The 18,797-nt window shown below is 37.5% G+C and overlaps 4 protein-coding genes across 12 annotated transcripts; 1 reads left to right on the top strand and 3 right to left on the bottom strand.

The window, feature by feature from the left end:
• Positions 1-480: 480 nt before the first annotated feature.
• LOC140769614 (uncharacterized) lies at positions 481-5,718 on the bottom strand. Of its 3 annotated transcripts, none has more exons than XM_073110381.1 (8): positions 5,560-5,718; positions 4,766-4,991; positions 4,528-4,662; positions 3,100-3,322; positions 2,487-2,673; positions 2,095-2,279; positions 1,777-1,918; positions 481-704 (listed from the first exon to the last, which is right to left on the bottom strand). In XM_073110381.1, exons 1-8 carry the CDS (start codon positions 5,708-5,710, stop codon positions 643-645), a joined length of 1,311 nt encoding a protein of 436 aa, XP_072966482.1. In that variant the 5' UTR covers positions 5,711-5,718; the 3' UTR covers positions 481-642. The 3 variants fall into 3 exon arrangements, with proteins under 3 accessions (XP_072966482.1, XP_072966481.1, XP_072966483.1); XM_073110380.1 differs by having other exon boundaries at positions 1,781-1,918; XM_073110382.1 differs by lacking the exon at positions 5,560-5,718 and adding an exon at positions 5,311-5,517 and having other exon boundaries at positions 1,781-1,918.
• A 189-nt stretch (positions 5,719-5,907) lies between these two features.
• On the top strand, positions 5,908-9,962 carry LOC140770096 (uncharacterized). Its single transcript, XM_073111087.1, has 8 exons — positions 5,908-6,116; positions 6,743-6,892; positions 7,268-7,444; positions 8,535-8,623; positions 8,727-8,791; positions 8,960-9,062; positions 9,281-9,391; positions 9,630-9,962. The coding sequence occupies exons 1-8, from the start codon at positions 5,978-5,980 to the stop codon at positions 9,756-9,758; spliced, it is 963 nt and encodes a 320-aa protein (XP_072967188.1). The 5' UTR covers positions 5,908-5,977; the 3' UTR covers positions 9,759-9,962.
• Positions 9,963-10,139: 177 nt separating this feature from the next.
• On the bottom strand, positions 10,140-13,271 carry LOC140770097 (uncharacterized). 5 transcript variants are annotated; one of them, XM_073111092.1, is made up of 5 exons: positions 12,917-13,271; positions 12,760-12,791; positions 11,382-11,675; positions 10,829-11,035; positions 10,140-10,691 (listed from the first exon to the last, which is right to left on the bottom strand). In XM_073111092.1, the coding sequence occupies exons 3-5, from the start codon at positions 11,637-11,639 to the stop codon at positions 10,380-10,382; spliced, it is 777 nt and encodes a 258-aa protein (XP_072967193.1). In that variant the 5' UTR covers positions 11,640-11,675; positions 12,760-12,791; positions 12,917-13,271; the 3' UTR covers positions 10,140-10,379. The 5 variants fall into 5 exon arrangements, with proteins under 5 accessions (XP_072967193.1, XP_072967189.1, XP_072967190.1 ...); XM_073111088.1 differs by lacking the exon at positions 12,760-12,791 and having other exon boundaries at positions 12,829-12,938; positions 13,073-13,269; XM_073111089.1 differs by lacking the exon at positions 12,760-12,791 and having other exon boundaries at positions 12,829-12,926; positions 13,073-13,269.
• A 902-nt stretch (positions 13,272-14,173) lies between these two features.
• LOC140769763 (protein SUPPRESSOR OF FRI 4) lies at positions 14,174-18,707 on the bottom strand. 3 transcript variants are annotated; one of them, XR_012105952.1, is made up of 7 exons: positions 18,325-18,707; positions 17,264-17,361; positions 16,886-17,012; positions 16,344-16,750; positions 15,569-15,726; positions 14,770-15,436; positions 14,174-14,634 (listed from the first exon to the last, which is right to left on the bottom strand). XR_012105952.1 is itself a non-coding variant. In XM_073110627.1 (7 exons), exons 1-7 carry the CDS (start codon positions 18,513-18,515, stop codon positions 14,563-14,565), a joined length of 1,107 nt encoding a protein of 368 aa, XP_072966728.1. In that variant the 5' UTR covers positions 18,516-18,707; the 3' UTR covers positions 14,174-14,562. The 3 variants fall into 3 exon arrangements, 2 of the variants coding, with proteins under 2 accessions (XP_072966728.1, XP_072966727.1); XM_073110627.1 differs by having other exon boundaries at positions 15,383-15,436; XM_073110626.1 differs by having other exon boundaries at positions 14,174-15,436.
• Positions 18,708-18,797: the final 90 nt, after the last annotated feature.

Here is an 18,797-nt window from a genome sequence, read left to right as displayed (position 1 = left end):
TTTTTGCCCAAACTATACCAGTTTTTTTTTTTTAATAACCAAAAAATACTGACCCTTTAACTTATTATGGAATCTAATTCGTCGTAGTTCTAATAAAAACGTTGAACTAATCAGTATTTTAAAAACGCTGATCAATTTAACATTTCTATTGTCAAACAATTTCTTTCATTAACTGCTAAAAGATTAAGTTAAATAAATTTATAGATATAAAACACTAAAAAACTTAGCATTTTAAGACTAGACAAAAATCCTAAACTACTTAGAAATAAAACGATGACCAATTCAGCATTTTTATTAAGATTACGATAAATTAAACTCCATCTAGTAATAAGTTTGAGGGACAGGCCATTTCAGTAAAAAGAATTTGAAACAATACTAGTTTGGTCAAAAACTTGCACCTTATGTGTAACTAATGTGAGAGAAAAAAAGGAATGTGGGTGATATTAAAATAGCTCACATTAAAAAATGGAAGAGGCTAGATTGGTGATTCAACTCGCATCTGTACATTGCCAAAGTTGAATATTACAATGTCAAATAGCTAGTAGCCAATTAATTGGAACACTTACGATGTTTATTCACATCACTCTGAGCAAGTAATTACTTAGGTATTGGCCTTCTGGGTAAGAAGGGTCAATGGGATGATCACAGGCTGCCCCTGCTTGGCGTAAAACAGTGATTCTTCTGTCTGCCATTGATGCAGCACCCTGAACAGACGTGCAGAAAATGAGAAATATACTGTCATCTATGAACTTAACAGTGAAATTATTTTGAGAGAATATTAGATGCAAAACTAACAAGAAAAATGTTAAAGTATTAGGACAAAAAAGTTTAGCAACATTGCCACTGAAATTAATGTCAAACAGGACTGCCTATAACTGCAAAATACTTTGTATCCGACAGAAAGCATTAGCATGACAAAATTTCTACAAGCTTATTAATCCTCGATCATTAGATGCTGCATTATTTGCTAGCTCCAGCTCTCCAAGCAGTTGCACCATAATTAGGTTTCCACATCACAGAAATGTTGGTGATAGAGAACTCCCTAAGTCCGGAAGAATGAGTTGTCAACCTCTATAACTTTGTAGCTCAATAACAAGATGCCACTGGGACTTGCATATGCTATCACATACAGAAGTTGGAACTAATATCCAAGAACTGAAGTTACGGAAGCATTTAATTTTGTTGTTTGTCCATGCATGTTGGCATGTTTTGTAAATATACCTAGAGTGGTTATAGTTACCTTGGATACAATTTTATGGTAGACATCAAATTTAAAACTGATAAACTAGCAGTTAACATTCCAATTCTAACCAGGGTAAGTATTTTGCTTTATCGTCAGCACCCTTTGTATCTGATGCATCAATATTGAGTTCCATGTTTCGGAACCCTCTCCTCTTTAATTAAAGCCTCTTATCTGGACTCTCCTATTAAGAAAGCATGACCGCACAATTATGTAATGATTTGTGCAGTTGTTATGCCAAATTAACCAAGAAAGAGGTTGCCAAGGGAGTGTTCAGCCGGTCATTGAGTAGCCTTTAAGGGTACGGAAATAGAGTAGCCAAAATGGGACCATAATTATCTCTACTGTCAAGGAGATACAACAACAGAAGTTGAACAGTGTGTGCTGAAATTGTGATATTGTAACAAGGAGTCCTTTTACTGCTATTGCAACACAGGATAAATTGAAAGTTTGAAACTAGTAAAATAGTCTGCAATCGGTTCAAGTAGTAGTAGTAATAAAAAGTGGCAACAGATCTCATACAATGGAAAAATAACCTGCCTGAAGAGTACGTAGGAAAAGACCACTTTGAGTCATAGCTCCTGAGCATGAACATGTCATGAGTAGCCCACCTTTCTTAGTGACTTGCATTGCTAGTGAGTTTAAATTTCTGTACATACCAGATGCACTTTGTAGCACCTAAATAGACAATAGTTAAGAGCAAAGAGATTTTAATCCTAGAAAGAAATCAATGACGCTCAGGTTTATGAATTAGCTCAGATAGAATAGTCAGAGATGGACCAGCTACAGATTACTTACAGACACCATATCAGCTCAGAAAGTTAAATAATTCGATTTTTCAAAGAACAACACACCTTCTTCCTAGGTGCCAATTTTGGAGGATCAAGAATTACTAAGTCCCATGATTCGTTTCTCGATACAGCTCCTTTCATGAACTGAGTTGCATCTTCTCTAAGAAAAGAGATGCTTTCAGAGTCTAGTTCGTTAAGAATGATATTCTCCTTAGCTAGCTCTATAGCAGACACTGAGGAATCAATGCCTGAAAAGATCAGCACTACAAAATTAAAATTATCGCACCAAAGGAATTTACAATAGAATTTGTTGCAGTATAGCATTCAAGATCTAATAAAAGATCAGCTGATTAACATGTAATGATTTGATCAACCATCTGAAATATAGATGAAGTAATGTTGGCCAATATAAGAAACATGATCATGATATAGTTTACTGGCTTATGATGATTTACCGATGACATCATTAGCACCACCCTTTGCTGCATTCAGAGCAAAACCACCGCTGTAGCAACAAATGTCAAGAACTCTCTGGTCCTTCGAGAGTAATTGAATGGCATGACGGTTTTCACGTTGATCTGCATAGAAACCTGTTTTCTGACCTTCCAATGAGACTAAGTAACAAATGCCATTCTCCACTACCTGAAATATGTAATAGAAGACAGTGGAACACATGACAGGAAATATCAAACCAAGACTACAAAGGGATCAGGATCAGACGGACAAAAAATTATGTTTAACATGCCAAATACACAGAAAGCCAGCAGATGTCCCTCTAAAAGAAGTTATTGCAATGAAATAGACAATTTGAACCAAATTAGTACAAGCAATATGCCAGAAGGAAATCACAAATTATGTTTAAATGTTTAATATCACTGTGGTCTAATAGTTTTGTGCCTTAACTTGATATGGGCTATTAGCTTAAGTAGCATCAGATTCCCTACAATGATAAAGTGACAAACCCAACTGAAATTGAAATCAGAACTAACAAAAGTTGGCATCATGACTTGAGCATTTGGATTAGCCAGATTTTCAAACAATAATAGCAAATTAATTTTAGTGCTTTACCTTTACTCTTGCAGAGCATGGAGATGGAGTAGAGTCATTTTCTTCCGATATATCTAAGCCTTCTTCTTTTAAAATATCAGTTGATGGTCTCCACTTTATATGATTGACATCACTAACTTTATTGACAAGGAACTCAATTTCCTTTCTATATCTCTCAACCCAAGCAGCAGACGAAGCGATTACAGCAACTTCGCCAAAAATATCCACAATTAGACCTGACAATCTGCAGTTAGGTAGCTTATTGATATGTGCGTTAGTTTGTTTCCATATAACAATTTCTGAAATGAAATATTGGATGAGCTTCTGTACTGCTTTTAATCCAAGACATGCAGAATCATGTTAACAAGTTGTCCTTTGATCAAATACGGTGAATTCAAACATTCTATGATTTCACACTTTCACCTATCACAAAAGCAAACTTTTTCTCCATATAAAATGAAAAGAATCAAGTTATACAATAACAAGACCTGATCAATCATAATTCTTTTTCCAACAAAATCCATCCTAGATTTATTCACAAGAAAAATTGAGGTAAAGATGTTGGCATTAATGAGAATCTGCAATGATACATAATATCTAAACTAATCCATCCAAAAAAATAAGAAGAACAAATGAAGTACTACAGTACTAGAATCCCAAAATGCTTAGTGAACTATATGGGTCAAGATATCATGTTATTGAATTTATCAAACCATCACCAACACAGGCATAGAAATTTGCTTGCAATGACCTCAGATATTTTAAGAATGTGATGCAGATAATTAAGTACATAATTTGAAAATCATCTAATATAGTAATATACTAATATCTAGTCATAATTGACAGGAATGCACCCAAAGCAATTAGAATCTCACTGTTAGGCATATCAAGTTTCTCAAACTTTGGTAGTGATGAAGAATGAGGTTTTTTTCAAGTTAGATGGACCACCCTGTGTTTTTGCCAACAGGTAGATAAGTGAGGGTAAAGCCAGTCTACTTTTGAGAAAGATTTACCTACAAGTGATTATTTTGATAAAAGCATGAGATCTTGTATCTGTAAAATGAAAGGTCTACTGATAGGACAGTGACTCGAGCTTTATTTATAACCATACAAACCTCTAGAAAGAGGAAACCAATCACACACAATAAAAGATAATGCTGAACTTTGCATCATATGTTCCCCTCCTTCCAGTTGATGAGAGGGGCTTTTTGAGGAAACAAAAGATTTAGTGGATAATAAACAATGATTTGGATACAATTCCATCTCTATGAAAGCAGAGTTATCTTTTTTCTGCTTACTAGGGACTTTTGCACATACGAAAACTGAATACACCTGTGTCTTATCACTTTTATGCTAGCAATCAGTTGTTGAATAATCCACATAGCAGCATAAATATAACCTATAATATATGAAGTTGACTGACAGAAATATAACAGAAGTCATCCTTACCTATCGCCTTCGCTATTAATAAGACGGTACGCATTACTTCCAACTGAAGGAAGACCCAACCTTCTACGTAAATTTATAGCAGCAAAAACTCTTGTTTCTAGCAATTTTTCCATGTTCAATGCACAAGATGGATCTCTGAAAGCCAAAAGGCATATATAGCCTGTTAGGTACTTAAAAATAATCTGGAGTGCAAAATGTCTATCAAAATGTAAAAGTTGTTTCAAGAAATGAAACTCACCGTCTTGTCTCTTCTTCTAGTTGCATAAGCCGAACACAAAACATTGATACTGAATTGTAGAGACCCCATCCAATAGGCTTCTCTGAACCATCCGCTACTACCACTACATCGCCAGTTTTAGGGGGCGGTCTGCCAATTATCCTATCAACTGCACCACTATACACCATTGGACTTCCATCTCGAAAAATTTGTGTCTTTCCTTTCTTTAAGACAACTTTTGCCAAACCTAAAACAAAAGTTTCTACAGTTAACCAGAAAAGCGAAGCAAAGAATGAGAAAAGTACTGCAAGGAAGGGTTTTTAGTATCTTATAAACATCAAATTAAACTGCAGGACCCTCATTGAAGTCATTCATCATCTATCTAAACCAAGTTTGAAGAATGATTTAATATGAAAAATTATTTTTCAACATGTCAAATGACAATCGGTTCAATGCTGCAAGTTGGAACTCAACTAGTTTTAACAGCAACCTGCCGAATAGGCTTTCCTTTGACTGAATAACTATGCCACGTAAAGAGAAAAGGAGAAGGAATAACAAATACCCACAGTTCAATTAACTGGCTCGGACATTTTATCAAACAAGCCATCAACTTGCTCAATTCCTTCAACTTGTTACAGAGAGGAGTAAGCGGAAGGACAATCCAATATACCATTCCCAGCATTAAAGCTCAAAAATAACGCTCCCGGGGTCATACTCACGAAGAAAACTTAGAACAAGAAGAAGAATAGATAGCCGAGCCCACAATGGAGGCACGGAGATGGAAGAAAAAAAAAAGGAAAAAAAAAAAGAGGAACCTTTGCGGGCGGCGGCGACCTCCTCTAAGGTAGCAATAGTGGTGGCGGACGAAGAAGGGAGTGAGGCGAAGGATTTGGCGAGGCGAGAGGGAAGCTGCAATCCGCGCACTGGAATGGACGCTAGCGCAGTGTTGTAGCAAAAGCTCGGCATTTCGCACCTCCATTGAGGGTGATGGATATCGGATAGAGATTTGAAGGGGTTAGTTGGGCCAGGACCAAATTATTTGGTTGGGCTCAAACCCGAGACTAAGCCCACGAATACAAAAAAACTCATCTGAAGATAAAATATAATTAAATTATGACTTGCGTCTTCCTGGGAAACGTATTTGGGAATCGCCGACAGAACAAAAGAAGTCTCCAAATTTATGTACGCTCCACGAATTCTCTCCCCCTTTCACGGAGAGGGCTGGACTGTGAAATGGAGAAAGTTTCCTCCTTGGTTGCTTCCATCTTTGGTGGCTCGCCGGAGCCAGCCGCCGTCGTCTCCTCCATCTTCATCTATCCCGTCAAGTCTTGTAAGGGGATCTCTGTCCCCCAAGCTTGCATCACCTCCACCGGTAATCTACCTTTTAATCGATACCCATTCTCGAAGCGATAAATCCCAGCGAATAGTGGAATTTTACTGGAATTGTTTGGTGTAACTTAAGTGGTCTTGTTTGTGGTTGATAACCCTTGATTAGCCCTGGTATAACCAAAGTCGTAGTTTTTTCTTTCTTTAGAACTAGACACACTTCTTGGTGGATGGATCCTTTGCCACATGAACTGATTTGAAGCTACGATATTCTTAGATCGAAGAGAGTATCAGGAAATATGTACTTTTGATGGCTGTGATGAGAGTTTGATTTTTTTTTTTTTTCTTTCTTTCATCCTATATCTCGATTTATTTTCTTGATTAGTTGCGTATCAAAATAAACCTCTGTAGTATGGTTACAACTTACAAGTTTTCTTCTTGAAGGATATGTGTACCATGATATATCTGCATGGTCAATCAAATTAACTAGAAAGGCTAAAACAAGTAGCAGTCTTCTAGAAATAGTTAAATCTCTTGTTAGTAAATAAGTTACCTGATGTCACTAAATTATTATTTCAGTCTCTCAGAGACTTAATTTTTCCTAATTGATGGCATATATTTAAATCTGCGATGTGCAATCACTTTTCATTCATTTAATTTTATGTTTAATAGGCTTTAGATGGGACCGTCAATGGTTGGTTGTGAATTCCAAGGGAAGAGCATACACCCAAAGAGTTGAACCAAAGCTTGCATTGGTGGAAGTGGAGATTCCATCCGATGCATTTTCTGGAGATTGGGAACCAACGCCTAATTCATATATGGGTATGACCATAATCTATCTGACAGTCAGGAACTCTGTTGCTCTTTTTTAGTTTTTCTTTTAAATATGTGATACTTCTTATATTACATTGTTTTTACAGCACCTTAGGATTCCATTGATTGTGCTATTATTTTTTTGGTTGGAAAGAATAAAGTACCTAGCAACTATTGTATTTGGAGGTCGTAAAATTTTCAGATTTTACAGTTGCATATTTCAGTTTGGCATTGTGATGTCTATTTGGTCATCTTTTATTATTGTTCATTAAGTGTTTTCCGTTCATTCTTCTGATTGATGAACAGCACACAATGTTCAAACTTTATGTAGAAGCTATTCTATAATGCTCTTTCAGTTTGGAATAACTTCTAAATTCTCTGCAGTTATAAAGGCACCAGGAATGGACACATTAAAGATTCCTCTATGTGCGGAGTGCACCATCATCGAAGGTGTCTCTGTATGGGAGTGGTCAGGTTCTGCATTTGATGAAGGAGTTGAAGCATCTGAATGGTTTTCAAATTACCTCAGGAAACCAAGTCGTCTAGTGCGCTTTAACACCTGTAGGTGTAGTCTAAAAAAATATTTACTTATGCATAGACTGTACAGTCATACCATATATCTATCTGTTTATGTCCTCTTTGCTTTTCTTTGGAAATAATGTAGAGCTAGTTTTATTTTCTTTCTCACAACATAAATGCATGAAATTTCATGTTTTTTAAGGCTGATTTGATTACGAATTTTTGAAGAACCACAAACAGTGTTCTACTTGAGTAATGATATCTTGGTCTTACATCTAAAAATTTCATGTATAAACTCACAAGTTGAGCCTGATATGTCAGAACAGTAGCTTTAAATCTATTTCACATGTCCAAGATACTACTGAATGCTAATATATATGTGCAAAATAGCAGGCTAGATATTTGCAGGACTAAGGAAAAATTAAAACGCTTACAAATATAGTACTATTGTATTATGCCTAACAGAGTAACAGGTAATTACTTCTCTGTAACTGTTGATGTAGATGGTAAGAATGAATATCCTTATGGTCTGTTCTTTTAGTTAGTATCTAGTCACATATAACTCATGGTAACTTGTCAGTATCAGAACAAGGGCATCCAGATTACAAGTTTCAAGAAAGTTATGAGTCTCAGCCTTCCAAAAACTATAAAACTAGGCAAATCATTTCGGGTGCACATTTAATACATGAACCTGGATGTAGTGAGTATCAGCTGGACTAATTCCTCTTTATCTACACTATACAATTTGGCATCTTTGCTAAATGTCATTTAAAGTTAGCTTCTATGTATGAGTTCCAAAACAAGACATGTCATCATTTATATCTTTGATGATCTGAAGTATCAAGGAGCCTCCCCTACCTCCAAGTATCACATTGCCCAAAGGATCTAGAATCACAATTAAGATCCAGTAAACTTCCCATCTGATTTTGATGTAAGAAGCTGTGATTGAGAAGTTCCAATCTTAATTTATACTAATGGCATCCAGATCAAAGCTGATCTGAGTCTGAAACAAATGTTAAAATAATTTTCATTTTTGCTTATTCTGCTAGTGCACAATGACATTTGATCTTCTTTCATGACAAATGTATCACCACACTATGATTACCTAGTAAATGTTGTATAAATCTTGCAGCATCAGAAACTAGGGCAGTCGATCCTAATTATGCTCAGGGACACAAAACCATGTTTTCTGATTGTTTTCCATTCATGTTGACATCCCAGGTAATCACATGGTTATTCAATATGCAAGAATTTCGAATGCCAACCGAAACTTTTTACCAAATTGATGTGGTGTGGTTGTTTTTTATGCTTCTTTTGCTTGCAGGGTTCACTGAATGCCCTAAATGAAGTTCTTGAAGAACCAGTACCAATTAATCGTTTCAGACCTAAGTGAGTAGAATATTCATAAACCCATATTTTTCTATTATTTCTTTTTTATCATCTTTCTGGATCTCAATTATATGCCTACTATAGGTATACTTTCTTAGTTTCTACATTATGATTACATCCTTCAGGACATTCTTTCATTTTCTTAAAGTGTATTTATTGGTTTTTCAGTATTCTTGTTGATGGATGTGACCCATTTTCAGAGGATCTGTGGAAAGCAATAAAAATAAGCAAGTTAAAGTTTGAGGGTGTGAAGTTATGCTCACGTTGTAAGGTAACATTTCTTTGCACATGCAAGTTTGCATTAGCTGGCCTTTTGCTTGAGTTTGAAGTATCAGTGTCTCTATGGTGCATAGATGACCATTGTCTCTATGGTATAGTATCATCTAATTTCGTCTTTTGAAGGAGATTTAGATATTAATGGGAATAAACTTGGTATTGGTCTTTGTTAAGTGAACTGGATGTCATTTAATATCCTTATTGAAACCTCAGGTACCAACAATTAATCAAGATAATGGAATTGCTGGCACTGAGCCAATTCAGACTCTGATGAAGTTCCGGTCAGATAATGTCTTGCGGCCAAACTGCAAACAACAGGGGAAGGTAAATATCCTCGCATCAGTCTACCTCCATAACCTTTTTCATATTTTTCCTAGCTATTATTTGTACATAGAACAATTGATTGCTTGCAACATATACATGTTGAGTTATATTCTGTTTGGATCATCTGAAGTTTGTACGAATGCTAATAACCTGATGGAGAAGTAGCTTGTGAAGCATTACTTTCTAGATTAAATCATCGTCCACAAATTAATGCTCTTGACATTTTATGAACATCTAGGTGTATTTTGGGCAAAATTTGGTCTGCAAAGAATCCCTTTCTACGACGGGCCAGGAAAAGCTAGTCAAGGTGGGCGATCCAGTTTACGTTCTTCAAGCGGTGTCTTCTTGTGCTGAAGCAGCGGCTTGAGTATGAAGGCAGATAGTAGTTGATTATGGTGCTTTATGTGATCCAAGGCAATGCCGATAAACTTGAGAAGTATATACATATGCGAGTGGTCCATTTGTAGTCCACTGTTCAGTGTTTTCCTTGAATAAAATGGCTATGAATGCCAACTTTGCTCTGTTATCGGCATATTTTGATAATAATATCATGAAGATAAATTTGTCGATATATGAGATTATCATACTCAAGCATGAATGCCAAAGTATATTTACTTAACCAAAAGTTTTCATGCCAAGTATTTTCTCACTACATTATAATTATTGATTTATGTTTAAGGGACCATGAAGCATTACTCGTCAAGACTAAAATTTGGCCAGGTTACTGCTCTTATTGTCCAATTTGAGCTACTTCATAACTTAAATGAGTTATATAACCAAAATGCCAAGCATCCACCTTCACCATTGTCATATATCATCTCCATTCACCATTATCATATATCATCTCCATCTTAGAAGAAAAAAGACTACTATGTTTTCAGTTTCTCAACGAGTACAACAGAAGGAACAAGATCTAAAACATCATTTTTCCACTGTTAATTGTCTTAACTCCCAACTTTTTTTTCTCTCCAATATACTAAAAGATTTTCTAGGCCTGTTGGCCGGCTGCTATCACTTCTTCCTTGGTGAGCCAATCTTGGGTTGCAATGAGATCTGGGAGCACCACTGCACCCGACTTTCGCCAGCTCTCTGCATCTGGAGTTTTAAATCTGTCCAGCAGCAGCGCATGCATTCCAACACTGCGTGCCGGCAAATAGTCCTTGCGGAAGCTGTCGCCAATATGCAGTGCTTCTTCTGGTGCCACGTTTCCGGCCTTCTCCAGTGCGATCTCATAGATCCTCGGATCTGGTTTTTCAATGCCTATAATGCCCGAGAACACACCAAAGTCCCATTCTGATCCCTAAGGTCACCAAATAATGCGTGGTTAGTTCATGTGTGTTTGTGCAATTTGGACATGTCTGGTCTGACGGTAACAAGATGCAGATAGCAATCTGTTAAGAGATTGTGATACCAGACATGAAGATGACAGCAGCTAACCTGATTCAGTCCTAGAGCAGGAAGTATGACATCCTGGTAGCGGTATTCAGCATTGCTAACAATTCCAACAATGAGGCCCTTCTGACGTGCCCATCTCAAGAAGGGCTGCGAGTCAGGAAATATAGAGTAGGGTGCAGAGGAACCGAAAGACGAATATATGCGTCTGAATACCTTCTCAAATGTCTCATCATCATACTCGTAACCTGCCTGCAGAATACCAATTGCAATACAATGCGGAATTAGCTCAAATACATCTGAATATGAGTAATGAATACTGTCTGCTCATTTGAAACAATATTAAATCATTGATGGTAATAAACTATGGCCTCCGCAAGAACATGAAGTATCAGATGCCATTAAATACAGCAAGTAAGAAACTGAGGAGTAGTAAACAACCCAGATATTCCCAGATATTGTAAGTTATCAAACTAAAAATATAAATAACTGACACAAATAAGGATACAATCAACAACCACAACCCAGACTACCGCAACAAATAAGGTACAATTGCCAGTAAAAAGTTATATTTTCTCACAAAATATAACATTCTCACCCTGATGAAAGAGTCCTTCACGCATGTTCTCCACCAATCAATATTTGGTATTTTTGCCGCATGTCCAAAGCATGGGTAGCGTTTCGCCATGTCAGTATACGCAGCCTTGAAGCCTTCATGCATGCGTTTGTAATCAGGGCACGGTAAACCTACCGATTTAGCTGCCATACAATAGTAATCCCCAAGTTCTCCTTTGTAAGCTATCAGAGTCCCGGTGACATCCACAGTGATGCAACGTATCTTTGAGAGGATTGACATCTCTGTTGACTGACTGATCTATACTTCCTCAGAATTCTGTTAAACCAAGTAAATGTCAAAAAGAGTCCAGAATCTAACAATTTGCACACAAGCACAATAAATTTACAATTAACATGTAGCATCTTGGTTATTTACAAAATAGCAAACAAAGAGTGGAATCAAACTCCAAGAACTCCGAAGAAGGTTAGAGTATGCCATATGCAGAAGTCAAAGTTTATTACTCCATCAACAATGCAACAGTTCCATAGCCCACAGGAGAAGGAAATAACAACATATGAAGATATGAAGATCATCTGTCATACTCTATTTTCGCAACATCTGAAGAGTGAGGACAGAACTTGATACTTATCCCTTTAACCTAAAATGTGAATGATGGTGGGACTTCGAAAATAGCCAAGTTACCTCCACAGATCCACGAAATGAAGGATTAAAATTGAGACAAAACATAGCTAAACTTTATCAGATTAACATAATAAGTACCATCAGAATGGACTCCTAGGGTCACCAAAACAAAAACCACCTCCAACCTCTTACCTACAACTTCATTAGCACTAAAAGAGAAGAATAGGATCTGCATCAACCGATGCTAACAAAGGTTGCAAACTAAGATCCAGATAGATCTCAACAAGAGACGGGGAAAGAAAAGAGAAAACGCATATCTGACATCCGATCTTTAACATCCCACACTACTTATAAAGAAGAAAAAAAAAAACCTTCACCTCGGAAGCAATCCAAATCACCAACTCAGCTGATCTCACAAAAGAAACAACAAATCGCCCACCAAATACAATTTCTTCTACTTCATTACCGCTAGAAAGATTTAGAGCCCACCACTAAGAATCCTAAACCCAGATAGATCTCAACAATGGACAAAAAGATGCACCTCCAAAAATCCCTTCTTTAACAACCATTACTTGCACACAAAAAAAAAGACGAAGGAAGCTAAATTACCTCACTTTAGAGGAACCCAATTCACAACTCAGCTGATCTCACAAAAGAAACAACAAAACCGCCCACCAAATATAACTTATACCACTTCATTATCTCTAGAAAGATTCGGAGCCCACCACCAAGAAACCAAAATCCTGATAGATCTCAATAATGGGGGAGAAAAACCCACCTCCAAAATCCCACTTTTAATAACTCCATTGCCTGTAATGCAGAATAAAAAAAGAAGAAGATAAATTACCTCACTTGAGAAGAAGCCCAATTGGCCAACCAGCTGATATTTTTTCCCCAAAGGAATAACAAATTGCCCACCAAATATAACCCCTTACCGCTTCATTGCTGCTCGAGCGACTTGGAGCCCACCACCAAGAATCCGATATATAGTCAAACAAGAGCAGGGAGAGAAGTCGCATCAGAATGGTTTGGCTGAGATTTCGATGGGGAAAATAAATAATAGACAGGTTTTTGTACTCTTTGTAACGTACCAAGTGAACGGAGTCAAATCCCTCCAGCTCTCCGTTGGTTGCTTATTTTTCGGGGGGTAAAAGAAATGGAAACGGAAATGGTTTTGGTTCTCAGAGGAGAAATGGGATAGAATACCAGGGGAAGCAGCCCCTCGGTTTTGGACCTTCTGGTTCTGGATTCTCTAGGTCTCGACAGCGGCCGAGCAAAAGAGACGATGGCATGAAATTACTGCTGCACTCGAGGCACTTCACACGATATGATTGGGTCCGGGAGCCAATCGGTATGTGAAAGGTGGGGGCTTGCAATAAGTTCATACGACCTTGGATTACAGACTATCCTGCATTGAGGACGCTTTTCCCCACGCAGACGTCAGCGATGGTGATGAAACCAAAGTGATTTAGAAAGTAAAACAAGTTACTGATTTATTTATAGTGATTAGTGATTCATGTCAGGAATATCTCTATCAATCTCTCAAGGCAATAAGGAATTTTTTATTATTTTCTCATTTTCTTTTTATTTATTTTGTTTGTTACGACGATCTTGGGGTCGGCCTTGTCTGCTCGGACTGCACTGCAACTAAACGGATGGATCATGGACCACACTTCACGCAACTGAGCAACGCCATAAAAATATTGAAGTTTGTACATATGTGGTGCAACCATGGTTAACCTGTTTCACTTGTTCGTATATAAAGAAAATTGTTGGTCCGTTCTTACATGATGTGAAGCGAACACTCAATTAGTATTAAAGTAAAATACAGCCTCGTTTATCGTGGCATGTCTCCTCCCTTTAAAATTTGCTCTCAAAATTGCAGGACTAGTATTGACAAAGTGAACTGCAAGCAAGCATAATTCTTGGAGAAGGAATTCAACTCTCAGACAGGTAAAATTATTTTAATTAACTCTACTATTAATGCCATTCCTTCTTTCATGCTTAGCAATTCTATTATTCCTCTTGGCGCCGCTCTTAACTCTATAATCAAAAAGGCCAAGAGTTGCCTCTGGGAACAACGGGAGAGAAACGAGCGAAATTTTAAAAAAATACACAAAAACTTAAACACGCTAAGAAAACGTAAAATGGATCTGACCTACAAAATAAGAAATGCAGCAAATCACACGATCTAACAAGGTGAAACAGGAAAATTAATGGAAAAATATTCAATCAGATCAAGGATCTGAGTACTTAAAAAAGATTTACAATAGAAGTGCTAATTCAGGACAAATGATTTGGTAACAAATTACAAGATAGGTCCACAAGTTTAACCAATTGTTGTTAGTTGTGCAGTCTCTGAGAACCATCACTGTGACCGACAATAGCCTAACCTGATTGCCTGAAGCTCAATGGTTCTGAATTTCCCATGAGCCTCTAAAGAATCTCATCAGCAAGATTGCGACCTTACTTGGCACTCTTTTGGTAAAAGAAAGCATCATGATATTCAATGACTTCCACCATTCAACAATGAAATTGGGGAGATTTAAGCCAACATAACAGAGAGCTTCAGCAAAAGGAACTAGAAGGCCATCCGACCAGCAAGCCTGCTTTCAGATATCCTTCTGTCAATAGCTGCATCAATGGAGTTCATCTGTTTACACGTCGCAATTAAAGAAATCAGATGAGAACTGTGGTCGATAGTTCTTCACAAGATAAATACAATAATCCAAACTTCTCATCTAATTATGCAAGAGTAGCAAACTTGCTGTCTGAATGAAAGGCTGACCTGTACCAACTCTGTCGCACACTGTGATCAAAAACAGATAACAAGAAATGCTACGATTTGGCAAATGCCTGCCAGCATATATTCTTGTTCCACCCAAACCCCCACGCTTGTTAAGCAATAGGGAGAATGAATATTATAGAAAATTAAATAAGAAAAACTTTAACCAGAAACATAATACATACACATTTTCGCATTGGCCCATTGCTAGGTTGAGTACCCTCGAGTCATTTGCAGCACGAGATTGTCAGATTTGTAATACTAACTAGCAGCAAGAGTAATGTAAATACCTACTTGGAAACTTCTGATGCCCCCAAAATCAGCAGAATATATAGGAAGCAAAGCAGAGGATGGGATTGACAGTCATCAATAAGAAGGTTAAAAGTCAAATACCAAAAGAGGCCCTTTATTCATAAATCTGAACGGGCCATATAATCTTCAGATGTTGTGTTTGTTATTTTTTTCATATAATATAGTATGCCTCATCTGAACAGTGAAACTTCGAACTAATATCACAAAATTCTGAGAAGTACTGAGTTTGCCTACCTACCCACTCAGATCTGCAGAGCAGATCTCGTGATCTATTAGAGTGAAATAACAAAAGGCAACGACTTACCTGGCTAGTTTCATCATGCACCTGATACTTCAGCAGAGACATTCTTCTTTCCTCCTGCAAGGAGAGAGAGCTCATTAATAAAAGGCTAAAAACCAGGAAATGAAAAGGACCAGAGAATAAACTCTTGAATACTAGTTAGTCTAAAAGACAACTCCAAGAGACAAATATTGAAGATCAAAGGTGTACCATGGACATCGCCTCATCATCCCAGACCAAGTAGACCTCATTTGTGGCTGGTTGGGGGGCAGGAGCCTTGTTAGATATCACAGGCGGAGGTCCAATAGAAGGGCCTCCAGTGTTTGGACCAGATGCATACATATGTGAGTTCATGTAAGGTGCAGCACCTAAGCATGGCAAGATAAAGCACAATCAGGTATCACATGAAGGATGCACAAGGGCTTGACATCACCAAATAAAATTCAAGTTGCCATTATAAAGTTTTCAAGAAGCACATTTCCCAAGAGGAAAAAAACAGGAAAGAAATCAAGGATGACCATTATATTCCAACAAAAGTTTTTGACAATGACCACCATGACAAAAACCTTAGTTGTTGTAAAGAGATAGGGGAAAGAAAACAGGAATGGAGAAAAGAAAATCAACCAGTATATACTAGTGAGTCAAATTATTCGAAACTATACACTGTTTATCTAATACAAGGTAACAAACATCCAGAGGTTCTTGCATTAATATTTGCATTAGACCGCAAGTGACATAATTGAAAGTCATATCACAAGAGAAACTTATAGTAGAAAGATACCATAAAATCTGGCGATCAAAGGAAAAGTAACGTAACTTTCACTTGATGATTGAGCACACACAAGAAAACAACACTCATAACACATCAAAAGCAGTCAATGACATCCAGTGCAGTAACCAGGAGAAAATTTAACAGCTATTACATAAATAAGCAGAATCAGTAATGGAATAGATATCTCTATCTTAATGATGAGAACTACCAGACCTTGATTGTTAGATGTACTATATCCACCTGCTGCAGTAGTAACAGACAAAGAGTTTGCATCACCTGCACCCTGGAGCACTGTTGGAGAGCTTGCTAAAGGTACTGCAGCCGCCAAAAATGGGGAACTTTGTGCTGCAGTGGTTCCAATTGGGAAAAGCGGCTGAGACACTGGAGAGGGTATGGATGATGGTAGTCCAGGTGGGCCAACTTGAAAAGATGGCTGAAGTCCAGAAGCAGAACTAGATGTTAAAGAAGAAGCCGCATTTTGGATAGGAAACAAAGGCTGTTGCGGTGCCAGCCCTATGGACACAGGGGGAACTGGAACTGCTTGTTGTGGTGGGAACCAGGATTGTGGCCTATGTGGAATAGGCCAACCTGGAGGCTGCATTGCCAAAGCTGGATTATAACTGGTAAAAGAAAAGGCATAAATCAAGGTATGAAGAGCATCTTAATTAAGATATGACGTGAAAGCATATTCAATTTGCACTATAACCAGGAAAAGAGTGAGAACACATAGATATAAATAACAGAGGAGATCATACAGTGAAGGCATTGCACCATAGGTTGGTGGTGGAGGAAATCGTATTGGCATTGGATTAGGTGCAATGCCAGTAAGAAGTTTTGTAGATGGGACTTCCACTTTCGCCATCTTTGATGAAGCATCTTCATCTGTAAAATAATTATATGCTGAAGGTCAACCAAGGTCAGATAAACAAAAAAGAAAAACTATAGACACGACTGTATCATAAGGTCCTCGTAAGCAACCATAATAATTAATACCATTTACCGAGTATCCTCTTAGAAATTTACATGACAGTTCAACCAAATAGAAAAGCAAGCGTGCAACATTTGCATCATCTCTCCAAAAACAAAACCAATCAGGGCAACCTCTTTCATCAAAAGCATTAAGAAAAGGTTACCTTCTCCATAATGGGCTGCTAATATTTCAGGAGGAATTCCTTGCATACCAAAGATCTCAATCTCAGTTGATTCCCTATCAGGCTTAGCATTAGGAACCCTGCAAAAAGGCAAGTTTAAGGATGAAGAGAGCTAACATATTTTACTTGCTATAACTGAGAATCAATATACAAAAAAGTGTGTTCCACAGACCACAGATACATGGTGACTAAGAGGTATAATGCAAATTTTCTAATTTGATTTCTCTACATTGTCTGTCATGTAAAACTAAATCGCAACTATAGAATTAGTAATATGTCATATCGAGTTCAATCAAAACACAAAATTCAAAAAGATTTTAAAAAACAATAGAGTTATTATATATCAAAAATAATATTAGGAAAAGTTGACAATTTGACATAGCATCACCAAATTGAGTCACATGAAAAAATAATGTCTTTAGGCCGCCTATTTGGGTTGGCTAAATGGATCTTAAAAATCATAATACCTAACAGAATTATAGACATGAAGGTTTCTGATTAACCTTCTTGACGTATAAGAAATTAGGTAACTATGTGCGACATCAAATTTGCATCAACTCCAGTCGTCATAAACTCTATACATGCTTATACTCCTAAATAACAACTCTAACAAAGAAGAACTCCTAATGACAAGAAATAACTGGATAAATACTAAAAACAACCAATAGTTCACAGGTCAAAATTACACAGTTCCATAGTGAGGCATTCCTACATCGGTATATTTGAACAGGAAAGAATCAAATGTAATGGTAAAATAATTTTCAGTTCCCAAACTCTACGAACTCAATTAGAACCCATCTGCCTACTACGGCCTACGGGTAGAGAATCTGAACTTCTGCATGAGAAAAATCCATGCCAACCAACGATTCTATTTATAAATCTTCCTCCTTTTCCCAGATCTCATGGACAAAACTAACACGCCGAATTGAATAAAAAAAGGACATACTCCAGTTAACCCAACAAAACAACAAGCAACTGAAACCGAGAAGAACCAATCGTATTACAGAAAAGAAATTGGATCAAAGATCTAGGGTTTTCCTTACTTGGTGACGGTTTCCTTGTGGACCTGGAGGACGTGAATGGACATGCCACCGGCTGTGGAGAGCTTCTTGTGGCAGACGTGGCACTTGAAGTGCTTCGCCTTCTGGTGCTGGACAAGGATCTTCTCGTCGTCGAACTCGCGATCGCAGTAGTAGCACCACACCTTCTCCACTCTCTTCTTCTTCTTCCCCATCGCCGACGATTCCTCTCCTCCTCCCGCTCTTCAACCTAACCCCCCCAACTCAAGTGGTAAGGTTCCTGTTCTCCTCTTCTAGGGTTAGGGTTTTTGAGCTCGTTAGCTACTGCAGAAGACGTAGGAAAGAGATCACCAATATTTCCTTTCTAGATCTTCCGATCCGTAAACAGACTTTGGGCTTTTATTTTCTCTGTTTTAAGACCTATTAGTAGGGCGCCATTAACGGATCGGGTACAGATCCATTGAACTATTATATTCGCATCCGCTTATGTTTTTCCA

The sequence above is a fragment of the Typha angustifolia genome, chromosome 11, assembly GCF_048772165.1.
Source record: "Typha angustifolia cultivar Huaian chromosome 11, ASM4877216v1, whole genome shotgun sequence".
Taxonomy (NCBI): domain Eukaryota; kingdom Viridiplantae; phylum Streptophyta; class Magnoliopsida; order Poales; family Typhaceae; genus Typha; species Typha angustifolia.
The sequence above is the reverse complement of the archived record's forward strand: the minus strand, read 5'-3'. Positions and strand labels throughout refer to the sequence as shown.